This window comes from Trichoplusia ni, unplaced genomic scaffold (genome assembly GCF_003590095.1).
Source record: "Trichoplusia ni isolate ovarian cell line Hi5 unplaced genomic scaffold, tn1 tig00002252, whole genome shotgun sequence".
Taxonomy (NCBI): Eukaryota; Metazoa; Arthropoda; class Insecta; order Lepidoptera; family Noctuidae; genus Trichoplusia; species Trichoplusia ni.
Window position 1 is genome coordinate 1 of NW_020800237.1, and position 19,252 is coordinate 19,252.

The 19,252-nt window shown below is 38.2% G+C and overlaps 1 protein-coding gene across 1 annotated transcript; it reads right to left on the reverse strand.

Annotated features, from left to right (window-relative positions):
• Positions 1 to 7,632: 7,632 nt before the first annotated feature.
• Positions 7,633 to 18,523, reverse strand: LOC113507501 (craniofacial development protein 2-like). The gene is made up of 2 exons (XM_026890354.1): positions 18,391 to 18,523; positions 7,633 to 8,732 (listed from the first exon to the last, which is right to left on the reverse strand). The coding sequence occupies exons 1-2, from the start codon at positions 18,521 to 18,523 to the stop codon at positions 7,633 to 7,635; spliced, it is 1,233 nt and encodes a 410-aa protein (XP_026746155.1).
• Positions 18,524 to 19,252: the final 729 nt, after the last annotated feature.

A 19,252-nucleotide genomic window follows, 5' to 3' on the forward strand; every position in this document is an offset into this window, starting at 1 on the left:
AGTGCTCCCTGCGTCACTAATATTACCTATTGGCTCGGTCACACACCAGTATCAGGAGGACGTGCGCGCACGCTCACCGCTCGCACGTAACTGACAACTCTCCCGACTACCCGTGTGTACGAGACAACAACATTTATTGAGTATAGGACACTACATCCCTTCCTTATTATTTATTTTATTTAATTCTTATTAACTTAACATGTTCATGTACTCTGTAATTTTGGACGTTATTAAAATCAATTGAATCACTTTTATCTTTTATCTTGCTATGTCATAATCAACTCTTTTAATTTAATCGCTGTCACTCCCATTCCCATTTTGAATTTGTTTTGTTGCATTTTCCTCTCTAGTTCTATTTTCTTCAAACGAATTACATTCCTTCGCAGATGCTGGCCAGTCTCTTCATTCCTTACTAATACATCTCCAGTCTCCCTTTCAGTTCTCTCTTGTGCCTTCCTTTTCCTATCCCCATATTCTTTTCCTTTTTCTTTTATCTCTGTCTCTAACTTCCGAATCTTCAATTCTATAATCATTATCCATTTTATCCCGGTTTAATCTTCTAAAAAAACAGCCTCTGAAGGAGTCTTACCTTTAGGAGGTACTGAGTGTGGTGTCGAGTTGTACATCATAAGATATTCCCAGACGCTCTCAAATCGCAAATCTTTTTTATCAACCTGGCTTATTTTTAACCGCTTCAGTATCTCGGTTTTGCCTTTCTACTTCCCCATTCTGCTGAGGCCAGTAGGGTATCGTGTTATATAGTCGCATATTACATTGTTGGCAGAAATCTTTGAATTCCTGACTTACGAATTGAGCACCATTATCAGCAGTTATAGAGGTAAGATGACCAAGCCGGTATTTGGCAAGGGACCCATTAGGTCTATGGCAATATCTACCCACGGAACTGAAGGCAATTCCTTTCGTTTCATAGGTACGGGATGACTCTGCAATTCCACAAGAGTACATCCGCTACATTGTTTGACCATTTCTTCCGCATCTTTGTCGATTCGCAACCATCACACCTTAGTGCGCAGCCGACTTTTCATGGCTACTATCCTCGGATGCCCTTCGTGTGCAGCATTGAGTAAGTCTTTCCTTAATTCTCTTGGGATAACAATTTTGTCACCTCTAAGCAGAATGTTATCGTAGAAGCAGAGCTCTGATTCAAACACTTTATAACGCTTTACAGACTCATCCCAGTCATTATTGTTCATTCCTCGTTTAATGATTTTGATTTTTTGATCCTTTTTTAAGGGGATGGCACATGGACATGCTTGCTCGACTATTTGTTGAACAAAATCATCGACGTGTCCCTTTGGAACATCATCGTGTTTACAAAGTCTTGATAAGGGATCAGCGATATTTGTTTTCCCTGGTCTGTATATTATTTTGTACCTATAAGCCTGGAGTCTCAGGACCCATCGCTCTACACGCGCACATGGTTTTGACCTCTTCCCAAACAAGAATTCAAGGGGTTTATGGTCTGTGATGAGATTGAACTCCTTTCCGAATAAGAATATATTATAAATATAAATAATAGTAAATAATAAATAAATGCGGACAACATCACATACATTGTTCTGAACCCAAAGTAATATCTTAATATCGCCTTCTAACAATTCTTTTATTTTGTCTTCAACTTTTCCTTCAATCGGGATCGGTATTCTTCGGTAAGGCTGTGTGTGTTGGCATTCCTTATTGACTGGTATCTCGACCTGAACATCCAGTGGGACTTTGCTTCCCATCTCGCATTCTATTACTGCATCATCATTTAAGTTGAAGATGTAATAACTCCCTTCACCTTCTTTTGATTTCTCACCCGGTTCTTCCGTTTCTACTATATTTTTTGGTAAACACTTACACATAGAACTAAAATGACCTGTTTTGTTACCCGAGATGCATTTTTTTCATTTCGCTGGACAAGTCTGATTTGCCCGCGTATGTTCCTTGTACCCACACCTGCTACATGCTGCTTTTTCCATATTCTTCCAGTTGATGTCCTACAATCTCCAGCGTATTAGCTTCTTTTATAATTTTGTCTAGTGTGACATCATCTCCTAAGGTTAGTATTTTTTTTCCGTAATTCTGCTGAAGAACATTTTCCGACTACTTGCTCTATCAAATGTTCATCTGGCTCGTAAACTCATTTTCCTGCTTGCTGTCTAAGTCTAATTACAATTTTTCCGAATTTCTCTCCTTCCTTGTTTTATCTGACGAAACACATGTCTCTCAAATATTTTGTTTTGTTAGGCAGGAAGTAGGCATCAAGTTTCTCAATTGCAGTTTTGTAAATGTCAGTGTTCTCTTCTGGTCCAACAATGTATGCTCCTGGTATATTGTAAATTATTTCTTATATTCTATCCTCCTAAAAGCAATAAGGTTGCTCTCTTTTTTTTAATCTCCACTTATCCTGCTGCATCTAAATAAATATTCAGAGTCCTTTTCCACCGTTCCCAACGTAAGACTACTACCGCATTGTCACCCTCAAGGTCGAGCTTTTCTGGGGTCGGAAGGATATTCGCCATTTTGTAGAGTAGGTTTGGGGCAACCTCGAACCAATGGACCTTATGGTCAGGCTCACCATTTACTAATACCTCACAATTTAGGCACATACAACTAGTACGGCTCATGATTTTATCTCGGCTCGTACTACCTTCACACACACGTATGATTCACAATTTTATGTTGGCTCATACTGCCATCACACATACGTATGATTCACAATTTCATGTTGGCTCATACTGCCATCACACACACGTATGATTCACAATTTCATGTTGGCTCATACTGCCTTCACGTACACGTATGATTCACACGCTTTGTCTCCACATACCGAAACCAGTACTAAAATATCAAATAATGGAGTAACATTCTTTTTAATTAATAACACCTAACTTCTGACAAGATATAGGTAACTTAATGAATAAAGGATGATTTCGGCTATGAAGTTGCGGAATACTTAATTAATTATTATTAACATAAAATATGATATTGAACAAGGTAATTACATTCATAATACTCTTAATTAGTATTAGTATATAACACCAATGAAATAATAACCTCTAATTCGTAATCATAATGTTTACAATTATTTATTATTATTTATTTATATATTTTTTACCACAAAGATTAAATACTAATATCATTTTCAGGTGCCAAATTATCCGATCCGGACCATCAACATGCTGACTATAGCCCTAGTATTCCAAGACCCTAGGTTCCGATAACCCGTTAATGACAAAACGTCAGCGCGGAAACCTAAATGTGTGATTTTACTTAATGTTATTTTATTTGTGGAAATAGTCGGTATGAATTAATATGTGAACGAGATCTAGGGTCGGGAAGTGTAGGTTATGCTTTTGCATGGTCAATTTATAACAACAAGTATCAATAACACAATCTCATCTTTTCTAACCAATAATTATCGCAACCATACATCATCCTACCTCCCATTTTATTTTATTATTTTAAATGACCAATATCGAACGTGAAATGAAATAATGGAATTATTCCACTTACTTTTGTCCTCGTCGCACACTTATAGTGCTCCCTGCGTCACTAATATTACCTATTGGCTCGGTCACACACCAGTATCAGGAGGACGTGCGCGCACGCTCACCGCTCGCACGTAACTGACAACTCTCCCCACTACCCGTGTGTACGAGACAACAACATTTATTGAGTATAGGACACTACACTCCTCCTTAAATCGTAACTTTTTACATACTCCGGAACGATATTCAAATTTTAAGCGATATGCTGAAATACATCTTACTGTATCTCGGTGGCCATACCCATATCATCTTATTACGTACACTATGTTCATTCAACGAAAAGAAAATGGATAATGATAGAATCAACATTTTGGACGATATTGAAAATATCTCCGTTTCTAGTTCATATTTCTGCCCCCCTGAAGAATGTATCTCTCACGTTAAAAATGTTGAGAGCAGTTTAAAGATTTTTCACTTAAACATAAGAAGTCTAGGTCCTTTCTGAGTGTTGGTTAAGTAAGTGCCCTTTTCTGCCTGTATTGCCAAACTTCGAATCATTTAAGTCTAGTTTCACGAACCAGAATGATGGCGTGGTAGTTTATATCAGACGCGAAACTCGGTATTATATAGAGTTACCAAGCTTTACAGACGCTAATTGCATTGTTGTTAAATTTAAATCAGATGTTGCCCTATTAGCAATTTATCGCTCGCCCTCAAATCGCAATATTCAGAATTTTATTAATAGCCTAGACGTAACTTTGAATTCGCTCAAAACTTTTAGAACTGTCATTATACTCGGCGACATAAATATTAATATATTAGCAAATAGTAACGACATCAATGCGGACCTTTATTTAAATACACTTGCTACTCATGGTATGCTGCCTGGTCATACATTCCCAACCCGTAATAACAGCTGCATAGATCACTCATTTATTAAATCACACAATCCTGTTACGAAATTAGTTGTAGACTCTTTTATTACAGACCATGCTCCAATTATCACAATTTGTAAACTTCGCCGGTTCTAGATTGTATATATATAGTCCTCCTTATCGTTTTCGATAACGGCGACCATTGGCAATTCACCTCCTAGCGTGAGCCCTGATGTGACTGGCTAGACCGAGTTTGGATCTAAACACTCGGTCGCAAGCGCTGCAGTAAAGTTGACCCGCAGAATTGAGAGTATAGGTGTACGACGGCTTAGGCTTCTCTTTTTGGGCTTGGCGCTTTTCGTCTAGCTTCTGGAGTCGTTTTACATCGAACGACTTGACGTTTTCAAAAACAGTTTTGCGCCAAGAGGACCTATTTAATGCAAGCCTCTCCCAGTCCTTAGGATCAATAGCGTAAGCCTTCAGATGTCTTTTGAACACGTCCTTGTAGCGCAGATATTGTCCTCCAAGCTTCCGTTTACCTTCAGCCATCTCGGAATAGAAGATCGCTTTGGGTAGACGGTGGTCGTCCATACGAAGGACGTGTCCACACCACCTGAGCTGTCGCTGCATAAGTTGTGCCTCCATTCCATACATATTCGAGCGTCGAAGAACCTCTGTATTGGGAATGTGATCCTGCCACTTAAACCCCAAGATGGACCTAAGACACCGCAGATGAAACGTGTCAAGCTTCCTTACGTCTGATTTATAGAGGCACCAAGTCTCTGCGCCGTACATAAGCACAGGCATGACTAGCGCTTTGTAGACATTAATTTTGGTCTGTAACTTTATGTCATGAGATCTCCAGACACGGTCGTTGAGCCGGCCAAAGGTTGCAGCAGCACTTGCAACGCGTAATGGTATCTCCGAAGCTAAGGTGTTATCAGATCTTATACAGCTACCTAGATATTTAAAATGAGATACTTCCTGTAGTGGCTTTCTATCAACTTTTACAGTTTCTTTGTTTGACTCTTGTCCACGTAGAGGTTGCTTGAGAATTTGTGTTTTAGAGATGCTAATGACTAAGCCAAACCTTTGACATGACTGATGAAGTGCATCCACATATAATTGCAGATGTGTCATGCTGTCAGATATAAGGCACACATCATCAGCATACAGAATCTCCAGAATGGAGATCTTCGTCAATTTGGATTTTGCCTTGAATCTAGATATGTCGAAAACGCCCTTATCAGTACGAACATTAAGTTGTATCTGATCATGACAACATTTCAAGGCTTCTCTCATGACGACTGCGAAATAGATGGCAAAGAGTGTCGGTGCCATAACGCAGCCTTGTTTTACTCAACTGGTTATCTGGATTTCCTCAGAAAGTTCATCTTCATGTTTAACCTTCGCTTTCATATCAGTATGGAAATTGCGTATGAGATTCACGAACTTTTCTGGATATCCAGATTTCTGGAGAATAAGCCATAGCGCCTCACGAGGGACTCTATCAAATGCTTTCTCTAAATCGACAAAACACATGTAGAGAGGCTTTTGGTGTTCCAAGCTTTTCTCCTGGAGTTGCCTTACAACGGAAATGGCATCGATAGTACCTCTGGCTGGACGGCCACATTGACTCTCAGGTAAGAATTTTTCTGCTAAGCTGCTAAGACGGCTGTTAATAATATGGGCGAGAATTTTACCAGCACTACAGAGAAGCGATATCCCGCGGAAAGAGCTGCAGTCTGAGACATCTCCTTTCCCTTTATATAGCTTGCAGATAACTGCATCCTCCCAGTCTTGTGGGACTTCTTCGGTCTCCCAGACTCGTAAGGTAAGATGAAATAACCTTTGTATTATGTTTGTCCCACTGTATTTGTAGACTTCCGATGGTAGCTGATCAATGCCAGGTGTTTTTGAGTTTTTAAGACGTTTTACTGCCTCAACAAACTCTCCAAATGTAGGTGGGTCCTCAAGATGTTCACAAACAGGCAGCTCCTGAAGATTGCTGATATATGATAGATCAGCTCTGAGCGCATTTGGATTCAGGACATCATTGAAGTGTTCTGCCCATCGCATTATAACATCAGCTTTCGACGTAACTCGGTGCTGCCTGTCTTTTGAGTACATAGGTGCTATTTTTCTGGCCCTTGGGCCGAAAATAGTTTGTATACCTTCAAAGAATCTGCCAGTCTGGTGAGTATCAGCATAGTGTTGCAGTTCAGCAGCTTTCTCTGACCACCACTTCGATGACAGCAAAGTAGAAACGGACATCTACATTTTTATGAAAATGCTTTTTTTACAAAAATTAGCTTATATTAATCCTACCTACAAGTCAGTATTAATTTTTTTTCAAAATTCATTATAATAAAGAAAATTTGACACGTAAATGAAGACATCTACACTGGATTTTTAAAAAACATCGCAGTAGAAACGGACATTTGAATTTGTCCGCCTTTACTTCGGAGCTTTGACAGATGAATGAAACGTCAACAATGACATCAGTCAGTTGTCACATTCTAGCGCGTACCGGGTATGTTTTCGTGCGTTTTCGTGCGTACCTAATCGTTAACGTTTTGATCTCGTTTTTCCTCCTATAAGTAAAAATAAGACAATAGTGTTTATGTCGCTAAGTTTAAAATATTGTTCTGTGTTTCTTTTTTATTTTATTTCAGTTTGATATTTGCCTATCTGCCAATGATACCTTTGATAATAAATAAATCATAGTATTATATTGCGTTTTTATTTACAATAATATATTTTACGTGATTTGGTAACTAAATAAATGAGTTCAACTGATAGTAATAGATGGAGATAAGTTGTAGTTAACTCATTTATTGATAATGTATAAAATGTTAAATGCAAAGTAAATAAAGACATCTACAAAATTTGGTCAAAAAAAGGAGAATACTGTTTGCATGTTGCTTAGAAGATGTTCTATAAATATCCTTAAATGTATTACAGAAGATTATTATATTACTTTATTAGATATTTTAAATGGGCACTTTTTTATCACACGTATAAACGGTTATCAGGCAGATGTCTTCTTCTACGTCAATGTTTTTTCAGAGTAAAAAAAGACATCTACATTATTTCAGTAAAACAACGATGTAGCGATAAAACCTATTACACAATTCATAAAGAAGGTTATTTTAAAGCATCATAGAAAATTTCAGGTTAATCGGTTCATAACTCGCAAAATAACCACGCTTTTAAACTAAATCTGCTCTCCTGTAAAGTTGCGATTTTGTAGATGTCCGTTTCTACTTTGCTGCCATCGACTTGTCCTTTAGTTCACGGACTTTACATTTTAATTTCCGTGAAGCATCCCTATTGCTATTCGCGTGTATTTGTTTTGAATTCAATTCATGTCTGTGCCGTTTAACTAGGGTTCTGATTTCCTCATCTGATTCGTCAAACCAATCTTGGTTCCTTTTTTGGGGTTTTCCTAAAATATCCAGCGCACAGTCATGAAGGTGTTTGGCAAATGATTTCCATTCACCGTCAACGTTACCCTGGTCGGGTTCAGGAGCACTTGCAGCAAATTTCAAATCTAACGTTTTACCTAGTTCTTGTGAGGTAATAAGGTTTGAGAATGCTAGCTTCGGAGGAATTTTGTTTTGAGCTCGTCGTGGTGCTTTTAGTTGCAAACGCATCTTTGATCGAATAAGACGATGGTCAGTCCAGCCAACAGCGCCACGCATCGCTCTTGTAACAAGAACGTCACGAAGATCTTTTTGACGGACAATTATATAGTCCAGAAGATGCCAGTGCTTGGATCTTGGGTGCATCCACGAGGTCTTGTATTTATCAGCAAGTCGGAAATATGTATTTGTGATACTAAGATTGAATTGTGCGCATAACGACAGTAATCTAAGGCCGTTATCGTTACATTTCCCAATTTCATGTTTTCCGAGGGCACCGTTCCAAATGTCACAATCAGTGCCAACGCGAGCATTGAAGTCACCTAACAAAATAACCTTGTCGCAAATCGGAATGTTCTCAAGAGTTTTTCTTAGGTGTTGGTAGAACAATTCTTTATCTTCATCTGCTGAAGGCAGTGTGGGAGCATATGCACTTATAAGATGAGCGTATTTGTTATTAGAAATTGGCATCCGTAGAGTCATGAGACGGTCATTGACACCCTTGGGTAGTTCACTCAGATCTCTAGCCAAACTATTGCGGATAGCAAAACCCACACCGCTACCGGCCCTCTCGCCGGCAGGGCGTCCACTCCAGTAGTATGTGTAGCCTCCGAGGTGCTCACTCAGCTCTCCAGTATCGCTTAAGTGCGTTTCGCTGATTGCAGCTATGTCTATATTGTAACGGGCCAACTCTCTTGCTATCAGTGAGGGTTTTCTCTCTGGGCAAAGGTTACGATCATTATCTAGTAGAGTTCGGACGTTCCATGTAGCAATGCAAAGTTTTTTGAATTTTATCTTATCGTTAGTTTTTCTCTTTGTCTTCTGACCGCATTTGGCGATGTCCAAGTGCCCGCGGTTTGACACTTAGATGATGGATGAGACGGACTATTTTTGGGCCACCTTTTCTAGACCCCTCCCCTATTCAGAGGAAAGCAGAGCGATCCTAAATAGGGCTGCTTTGTCACCAGTTGTGCTGCCGAACCCAGAATCCCGTCCCAATCGATTCCAGGAGCGACCACTCTCCCCTGGCCGCCTACGTGCAGGATGCTAACTAAAGTTTCGGTACATCGATACCTCCACCCCACCGCCAGCATCCTATCGCCGCAGGGCTTTTCAGTGCTTTATTCCGGAAGTGAATTGCTAAGGTCATCTGCGCGTGAATTTTATTAAAGTGGATGTGCAGTTGCGCATGTACACACCCACTCTCTCGTTCCCGCTCTCTGTGATCCAATGGGCTGGCAAGCCAGTACGATTGGCAGAGGCTGGGAATGCAGCGAAAGGCCGTAGACCACTATATGGATCCTGGTAAACGCCCTTGAGGTTCTTCGCAATACTCTGCTGCGTTATCCGTCATTATAGTCATCGGTTGGTGTAGACTATTATAAGGAAGCAGACTTGGTGCACTGGGGATCATCCACATTCCTTTGTCACAAATTGTGACGCCCTTAGAAGGCTACGGGCTACCTACCTTGTTAGCAACGTAAGTTTTAACTATACGCGTGTCCGCCCCTCACGTGGCTTGATGTTCAGCTCGGACGTAAGGCAGGATTTTGAGAGGCAGATTGTAACAATGATGCAAATAAGGCAGCTTTAAATCTAGTCAATATACTATCTACCATAATAAATAAGAATTCCAGCGTAGCTGTTGTACCAAGCAGAAAAAGAATAATTAAGCCTTGGATAACGCCTGGGCTTTTGAAATGCATACGAAACCGAGACAAATTGTACCGTAACACAAAGAGAGATCCCGATAACTATATTAATAATTTAACATACACGCGTTACAAAAAATTCTGTAACAACTTATTGAAAAAACTGAAACGCCAATACGAAAGGACAGAATTTCAAAAACACCATAAAAATCCAAAGGCTACATGGAAACTCATTAAAGCTGTTACGAACATACCGAACAAAAAATCTTCTCCGACCGAGCTCCTATCACTTCATGCGGATCCGTCTACTTCACTTGATACCGTTAACGCATACTTTGCGAATGTAGGAAAATCACTGACTTCTAAAATAACACAACACAGTTCACAAATTACACAAAGCTTCGGCACACTTGACCGAGTCCCAGACTCAATGGCATTATTTTATATTGACGATGAAGAAATTGAAAGAATCATTTTAGAACTTAAACTCAATAGTGCAGATGGTTGGGATGGTATATCTGCTACTGTTTTAAGGGCTGCCAGACACGTCCTTGTCCCAATAATTACACATGTATTATATGTCGCTCTGAACACAGGTGTTTTCCCTTCTGTCTTTAAACGTGCTCTTGTTCGTCCTATTTACAAGAGTGGAGACAGAGACAATATTAGTAACTACAGGCCTATTTTGGTATTAACTATGCTTTCTAAAATATTCGAGAAAGTCTTAAACAAAAGACTCCTTAATTATATTTCAAATAAAGATATTCTAGCAGATAATCAGTTTGGTTTTAGAAAAGGAAAAAGTACTGAAGATGCTGTTCTTGAATTAACCAGTACCGTAGCAAGTAACTTAAACAGTAAACTCAAGACTATTGCTGTATTTTTAGATCTTTCTAAAGCCTTTGATACCATCTCCATTCCGCTCTTGCTCCTGTAACTCCAAAATATCGGCATACGTGGTCTATTACACAATATGTTCGAAAGTTATTTAAGTAGTCGAACACAAACAGTTAAAATCGGAAATTTTACTAGTAAACAAGAAAATATCTGTTACGGTGTCCCACAGGGTAGCGTCCTTGGACCTACCCTCTTTTTAATTTACATTAATGACCTATGTCGATTGCCTTTAGCTCATTCTAAGACTATTGTTTATGCTGATGATACAGTATTACTCGTTCATGGTAATGACTGGCTTGAAGCCCGAATACGTGCTGAAACAGCATTACAAACAGTAATGTGCTGGCTTACAAGTAATCTCCTTACACTAAATATAGAAAAGACTAAATTCATTTCATTTTCCTTAAGATCTGCTTCCCAACCTGATCCTTCTTTTTCTCTTACCGCTCATACATGCTCTCCAGTTAATCGTTCACACTGTACATGTAATACTATTGCTCGTACGCACAGTATTAAATATCTAGGAGTTATTATAGACAGTGACATGTCATTCCACGAACAGATCGGGTCACTGGTCTCGCGCGTAAGAAAATTAATTTACGTTTTTAAGAAATTAAGGTCATCAGCCGATTTACCTACTTTGAAAACTGTCTATTATGCCCTAGCTCACTCTATTATTATGTATTGCATTGCAGCATGGGGTAATTCTGGAAAGACAATCATGCTTCGTTTGGAAAGAGCTCAAAGAGCTGTTTTAAAAGTCATGCTGCACAAGCCGATTTTTTTCCCCACAGTTGAATTGTATGCTCTTTGCAAGGTTCAAACAGTCCGAAAAGCTTTTGTTTTAAGTACAATGTTAAGAAAACACTCGGAACTCGTTTTTGATCCCATAAAGTGTTTACGTAGCCGTAGATCAGGAAGAGTTTGTACCATTGAATTCACCAAAATTGTGACAGTTAGAAGACAGTATCTCTTTACAGGCAGTATTTTATATAATAGAATAAACTCAAAATTAAATATTTATCCCCTAAATTCACATAAATGTAAAATTTTAATTAGTGATTGGCTAATTACCCAAAATTATGAAGATGTAGAAAATATCGTTAAGGTTTAGAATTAAGAAGAATTTGTCTGATTCAATTCTGTATCACCCCCCACCACCCACCACCCCCCTCCACTCAGCTTACGTACATACATGCCTACACGCACACACACACACACCCACACCCACGCACACACACACATACACACACACACACACACACACAACGCATAATTTTAATATTCGACGACCTCCGTGGTCGAGTGGCGTACGCACCGGTTTCAAGGTGTCGCTAGCTCTGAGGTCCCGGATTTGATCCCCGGTCGGGTCAATGTAAAAATTAACATTTCTACATTGTCTCGGGTCTGGGTGTTTGTGGTACCTTCGTTGTATCTGAATTCCATAACACAAGTGCTTCAGCAACTTACTTTGGGTTCAGAACAATGTATGTGATATTGTCCGCATTTATTATTTATATTATATTATTAATATTATTATTTCTTATGATCCCAGTTATTATTAGTATTTTGTAATTTTATTAGTTATAAGCATAGTCTCTTTTTTGTGTTTTTCTAGTTTTAAGTGCTTTTCTATTAATGTTTATTAATTTCAATGTTGGAGCACTCCCCAACTCGGAGGTGGGCGCTAACAGTTGCGACACAGTTTTTTAATAACTAATGCGGCTGTTAACGCATAATTAATGTTATTCACTACTTTTTGTTCCAATATATGATTTTGATTTTTTTGATTTTTTTTGAATTAAAATCATATACCAGTGAATTAGAACATTGTAGGGCAATGTATGATAAAGAAACTCAGATGTTACATAGTGAGTTACAGTCTAAAGAAAATACATATGTTGAAAGCAGTGGCGTGCAGTCCATAGAGACAAAAAGACACTGCCTACCCTGAGAAATTCAGATATAATAGGTACATAATTACTATCCATAAAATAAACAATATTCGTAAAACACGTATCAGCGCCATCTATCTATTACACGTTGTAACATAATCTATCAAGGGAGGATTATCAATATATTCAATATTTCAAAATTAGTACATTTTTTTGCCGAAGTGCGCCGCCGCTGGCACCGTTTTCCCGTTGGAAAGACACTTCAACTCGATGTCTCAGTGACGTAGGTACTTTAAGCATGTGTGCGTGTGACAGACTCGTAGTCATGACAATGTGTCTATGTCTGTTTTCCTATACATATTTGTCACACAATGTCAAAATAGTCTGCGTTTCGTTAGTGTGTGTAATAAAATAGACACTGCCTATGCACGACAAAGACAGCGGATGACATGAGCGGTTATCTGTGGTTATGTTTTGACAGTGATTATCGTAAAGTGAGCCGCAATATTTTTCGATGCATTTTTGTTTTCATATGTCATAATTCCTTTTCTGGGTCGTTGGTTTTTAAGTTATTTGATATAAGTCGATAAAAGAGTGAAAAATTGATTAATAATTGTGAACTTTCAAACGGCGTGTGCTCATAACACAAAAAGTGCGATGTTAAAACTATTTCTCTGTGATAAAAACAAGTGTTTGAAATAGATAAAACTACGCAAGACATCTAATAAATTAAGAAAGGTGAGTCAATCGTTCAAAACAATACGTAGAAAACATAATGATTTAAATCTAACGAGTTGCTCGTAGATACAGAGAAATCGCTTGTTCTGTTTCCCTATCCATTAATTTTAAACTATACTTAGATTTACTTCACTTATCTAAACTTATTTACAAAAAAAAAAACAGAAATATATCTATTTAGTACCTTTGACACGATTTATTGGTAAGATTCCCGCTTGGTACCTACTTCAACGAAAAGATTATTTTCGTGTTTACGTACGTAGTTACAATATTACGATAGGTATGTTGTCAATAGAAAAAAGTTTAAAGAAATGTATACGTTATTGACTACCTGCGATTCAATGATAAATGATCTGACGAACAGATAGCTGTAAAAGTTTAATATTCAAATACGTTGGCTAGGTACACTAGGTAGGTAACTACAAAGTTTACCGCACAACATTTTAAATCCGGCTGGCCTTCTGTCCGTCTGTCTTTCGGCTGTAGGCATGAACGTTGATAGTTATTTAGAGAGTAAACAGTTTCATAGATCACCGAGAAATCGAGGTTAAGCATCATTTGTTACGGTCGTGAATTTGATGGGAAACCTTTTTTACATTTTGTACCAACTGTGAGAGTCGCGAATCAGAATCGCACTTGGCCGTTTCTTTTTGCCTACCCTGACTAAAATCTCTGTGCACGCCACTGGTTGAAAGAAATCTTTGATAAGTATGTATTTTGTCAGGAGCAGCTTAATGAACGAATGGTGGAGGCTAGTGAACTGATGGACTTGGTCACATGCAATGCAGAGAGATACGAATCATTGACTAAAAATCTCACATGCAGCTGTGCTAATAATACAGCATGTCCGGAGTCTCTTCCATCACCGGCTTTACCTGTGGTTGCTCAGTCCTTAGATGTGAGTGACGGTCACTCTCACAGGTGGATAGTTGTTTCTGATAAGATAGGAGTGGGATTTGGAACATTGTTCAAATATAATAACACTCACAATGTCACAAATCTTTTTTTTTTTTTTTTTTTTATCTTTATTTAAGGAGTTTAGTCAGTTTTGACTATGCCACTCCATTAGACCTTCATTTACATTATAAGGACACTACTTATTGCTATAAAGTTACAATTTTGTCACTGTTTGCGTCGTCTCATGCCGATTTCCACCATTTTGAACAAAAGTTTGGCCTTTTTAGATAACGGATATGCTAGAACAGTATTACAGCCACCAGTACTTATAAAATTAATGTCCTTCCTAAAAAAACCAAACCGAAAGTCTTCATTCCGAACACACTCCAGCATTATATGTATAACATCCTCTACTACTCCACATTCCGTACAGAGAGGAGAAGGGACTTTCTGCATCAGGAAAGCGAATTTATTAAGTGGGATGTGTCCGGATCGAAGTCTTAATGCTATAACTAAATAATTTCTATTTAAATTAGCATCCTCAAACCACGGTGACTTCCAAGGTTCATTTTGTATGGTCCGATACCATATACCCTTCTCCACTGATCTCTCATCGAAGTAAACTTTCCATAACTGATAGCAGTGTTCTTTGACTAGGTAGATAGAATCAGTAAAGAAAGGTAAAGTACTTATAGGTACACCATCACAAGAAGCTTCTTTTGCCAACCTGTCTACTCTTTCGTTCCCAACCAATCCTATGTGAGATGGGATCCATTGTAGAATCACTTCCTTTGAATAGGACCGCAGTTCCAATATTGTTCTAATAATATCGTAAGCAATCGGTGTGCCTCTCAAACAAGAGGTGCACCGAGCCACGTGCTGAAGGGAACTTTTCGAGTCTGTTAAAATGACAAACTTATTGTAATCTATGGATTTGATGTATGATAATGCTTCTAAGATAGCCAATAATTCTAGGTACATTATGGACATATTGTTACAAATTTTAAATTTCATAAAGCTGTCTGTTTGAGGATCGAAGAATGCGGCCCCCATTGCTCCCTGGTACGTGCTAACTGTTGTATCTTTAGAACCGTCTGTAAATATTTTGTAATGCGATGAATATTGACTTTCTAGGCACAAGGCACAACTTTGTCTAAGATTTGTGCTATCATATTTCCTTTTAGCCTGATTTATACCCTCAATATGAATTTTAACAACATTATTTAAATTATACCAATTCACCCAGTAGTCTAAAGCATACATATCTGGACATATCGCAGAATGTATAGTAATTTGTTTGAATTTTAAATACATTTGGACCAAAATTGGGATTTGTCTACGCCTCCAGTATCTATGTGAAGTTAAAGAGTTCAATTCACTCAAAACCTCTATTGTTATATTATTGGATAATGACATAGATCTCAGACAATATTTTCCAGCAAGAAATATCCTACGAATGTGTAAAGGCGGCATACAAAGTTCGCTCTCCATTACATGAATGGGGGTGGTCTTGACAAAACCACCAATAATGCGCAAGGCCTGGTTCTGCAATTTATTTAATTTGACCAAGTTTGACTTCGAGCAACTACTGTATAAAAAGCTACCAAAATCCAGCCGACTTCTGATAAGAGCAATGTAAAGTCTTCTTAAATGTTTCGGGTGGACACCCCATCCAGAACCTGCCAAAATTTTAAGAATATTTAAAGACTTATGTGTTTTCTGAATAATTTCATTAACATGTTTCCCCCATCTCAATGAACGATCGAGCCACATTCCTAAATATCTCACATTATCTACTTCTTGCAATGGCGCGCCACCTATTGTAACATGAACAGTGTCTCTATTGTTACCCTTTTTAAATATACACATCTTACTTTTAGTGGGAGACACGCTGAGGCCTAAATTCTCTAATAATTCAACTAAGATATTTAATGAATCTTGGAGGGAGCGCCGTGCACTATCTATATTTTTATCTGTTGAATACAAAGCAAAATCGTCGGCATATTGAGATACAAATACGTTTTGTACTGCATTACAAATATGATGGGTAGCGACATTAAATAATAAGGGCGATAAGGGATCACCCTGTGCAAGACCTTGGCCAGTACTCCGACAAACATAACTATGACCCTGTCGAATTTTCAGGTTCCTCAAACTTAAAAAGTTCCAAAGATACTTGCATATTTTCTGGCCGATACCAGCCCTATCCAAAATTTCGAGCAATGAACATATGTTAACATTGTTATACGCATTATCAATGTCCAGAAAACACGCTAACGTAACTAAGTCTTTAGAAAAACCTGATTGAACCCGTGTAACTAACCTAACCAAGCTATCTATACATGATTTAGATTTTCTAAAGCCCACCATTTCGTTTGAGAAAATACCCTTATTCTCAAAATACCACTCCAGTCTCCTATTAATAATAGAATGAAATATTTTACATATGCAAGACATTAAACTAATAGGACGAAAGGATGAAGCTAATGAAGGGTCACGTCCTGGTTTAGGGATTGAAACTACACAAATATCTCTCCATTGACTGGGTGTAAAACCAGTGGAAAGAAAATTATTATATATTGCGAGTAAAATATTTTTTCCATTTTGAGGTAACTTTTTTATCATAGAAAATGTGATGTTATCGCAGCCTGGGGCTGTATCTGTGGTCTTAATGCAAGTCTCTAATTCATGTAGTGATATGGGACATTCCAATTTTGAATTATTAACGTTAAATGTTGGTCTAGGATGGGGAACATACGCTGGGCATAAACTACTTAATAAAGTATAACTTTTGCTTTCGTCTAAGTAACAATTTTGAACTTGGTTCCCCTTCAGCCATTTCATCTTCCTCCACATCTCGCTGGCAGACGAAGTTTCATCCACAGAATCACAAAATTTATGCCAATTACCCGACACTGCTTTGCGTAGAAGTTTTTGAGATTGTGCGATACAATCTTTGAGGATATGCATATTTGATGGGGTAGGATTTTTTCTAAATTGAGATAGTGCTAATCTTCGTCTGGCGACTGACTCAGAAAGTACGGGGCTCCAATAGGGTTTGGGGGTGAATTTGCTTGATGGGTTTAAATTAATTTTTAATTTAGGAATATGAGCATCCGCAGCTCTGTTGATATGATGCAAAAAAATATCATATATTGATTGTGGTTCCCCAGATAAAACGAAATTAGAAAAATCTTCTTCGAGCTGGGAAGTATACGCACTCCAATCTGCTAATTTAAAGTTACGTTTATTTAATAAGTTAGGCCTGCATGCTATTGTGGACGATATTTTAACTACAAGGTGATCACTTCCTAGGGATTCGTTAGTAACCTGCCAATTGAAGACACATGCTATATCTGAAGTACAAAAGGAGATATCAGGAGAACTTTGCTGCAAGTTGTTAGCTACTAATTTTATACGCGTATAACTGCCATCATTTAAAGAAACTAGATTGCAATCAGTGATAGCATCATAAATTTGAGACCCTCTGACATCAGTCTTATATGACCACGTAAAATGATGGGCATTATAGTCTCCCAAAACCAAAGATTTACTACAAAACTTTCCAAAGATAATATCCCAATCAACTCGACGCGTTTGAACCCATTGTGGACAGTAAACAACAACTATATTTTCAATATTTTTGCAGTTAGAAACCTTGACATGCAATATTTGTATGTTTTCGTTAGGATGTACTATGTCCCACCGCTGCGCCTGGACAGATTTATGTGTGAAGATGCAAACACCTCCATAACTGTCTTGGCGGTCGTTCCTAAAAATATTATAATTATTTATTTTAATCCGACTTTCCGGGTCCAACCAGGTTTCGCATATTGCAGCTATATGAATTTTACTTTGTATTAATAGTTGCTCAAAATCCAACAGCTTTGGTCTTAAGCTCTGCGCATTCCACTGCAACACATTAAATTCAACATGATTACCATTGCTAATATCAGTCATTTTGCGAATTAAAGTTATATCAAATATCTTTTTAAGTATCGACATATCAGCGAAGTTTTTAATTACAGCAGACACGCACCAATCTATAATTGTATTAATAATGTTTTTAATTATTTGTGCAAAATTTGATCTTTTTGAAAAAATAATCTGCTTGATTCTAATAATTAACGCTTCAAACGACATATTACTATCACGCGGTTCGGCATGAGATTGCTGATTGTGTTGAGCACATTGCTCCATCTCTGTACTACGAGTATTATTAAATGTTTTACAATTATTATTGGTAGTGCTTCGACTGGCCTTGGTCACCCGTGCGTCATCAGTGTATGTGCTCGCACCGGCGAGCGCAGACACGTCGTTGTCCGCTACACTATTCGACTCCGAAGATGATGACTCATCGAATTCGTATGCTACATCTTCCGATGAACTCCGATGCTTCCGCTTCGAAGGTTGCTGTCTAATTTCCCTCATCTTTTTTCTTAGTCGGTAGCTTACGAACATGAATGGGAAGCTTCTTGTAGAAACGTATACATTGACCCATGAACGAGTTGCTTACTCTATGGAGACGAGTAGCATGTACGGCTAAATTATGTTTGTTCCTTGTATTGATTGAGTGGACATCGGACAATTTTACAAAGTTTGATTCGTTTTTATGAACAAACATTAAATTCTCAAATATGTACTGTGAAGTTACAGTCAGAATGTTTATCTCTTTGAATTTCTCTCGGAGAGAAACTCTTGGGCCCAAATTATAAATAGCGCGGACGGCCCTTTTCTGAAGCACAAAGATGGAACGAATATCTGCACAGCCTCCCCAGAGGAGAATCCCGTACGACATAAGGCTATGAAAATAACTGAAATAAACTATTCTGGCTGTATCCACATCAGTTATCAGTCTAATTTTTTTTACAGCATAGGCGGCTGAGCAGAGCCTGCCGGATAACTTGTTTATGTGAGGGCCCCACTGTAGTTTGGCATCAACAGTTATGCCAAGAAAGACAGTGGACTCAACAGGGTCCAACTCTAGCCCATTTAGTTGTACGTTGGTTCTTAATTGCCTTACATTCGGCATTGAAAATTTAATTAATTTAGTTTTACTGGGATTTAAAAGAAGATTATTTATATGGAACCAATGGACAACCTTTGCAAGGGCAACATTAATTTCCTGAAAGTTTTGAAGCTGACGCTTAATTTTGAAAA

What these genes read in the sequence shown, in the direction of transcription:
- LOC113507501 (XM_026890354.1), bottom strand. Translation starts at nt 18,523, where the DNA reads ATGAGGGAAATTAGACAGCAACCTTCGAAGCGGAAGCATCGGAGTTCA. An exon ending in CGACGTGTCTGCGCTCGCCG is followed by an intron (nt 8,733 to 18,390) that starts GTGCGAGCACAT and finishes ACCTTTGCCCAG; the next exon opens with AGAGAAAACCCTCACTGATA.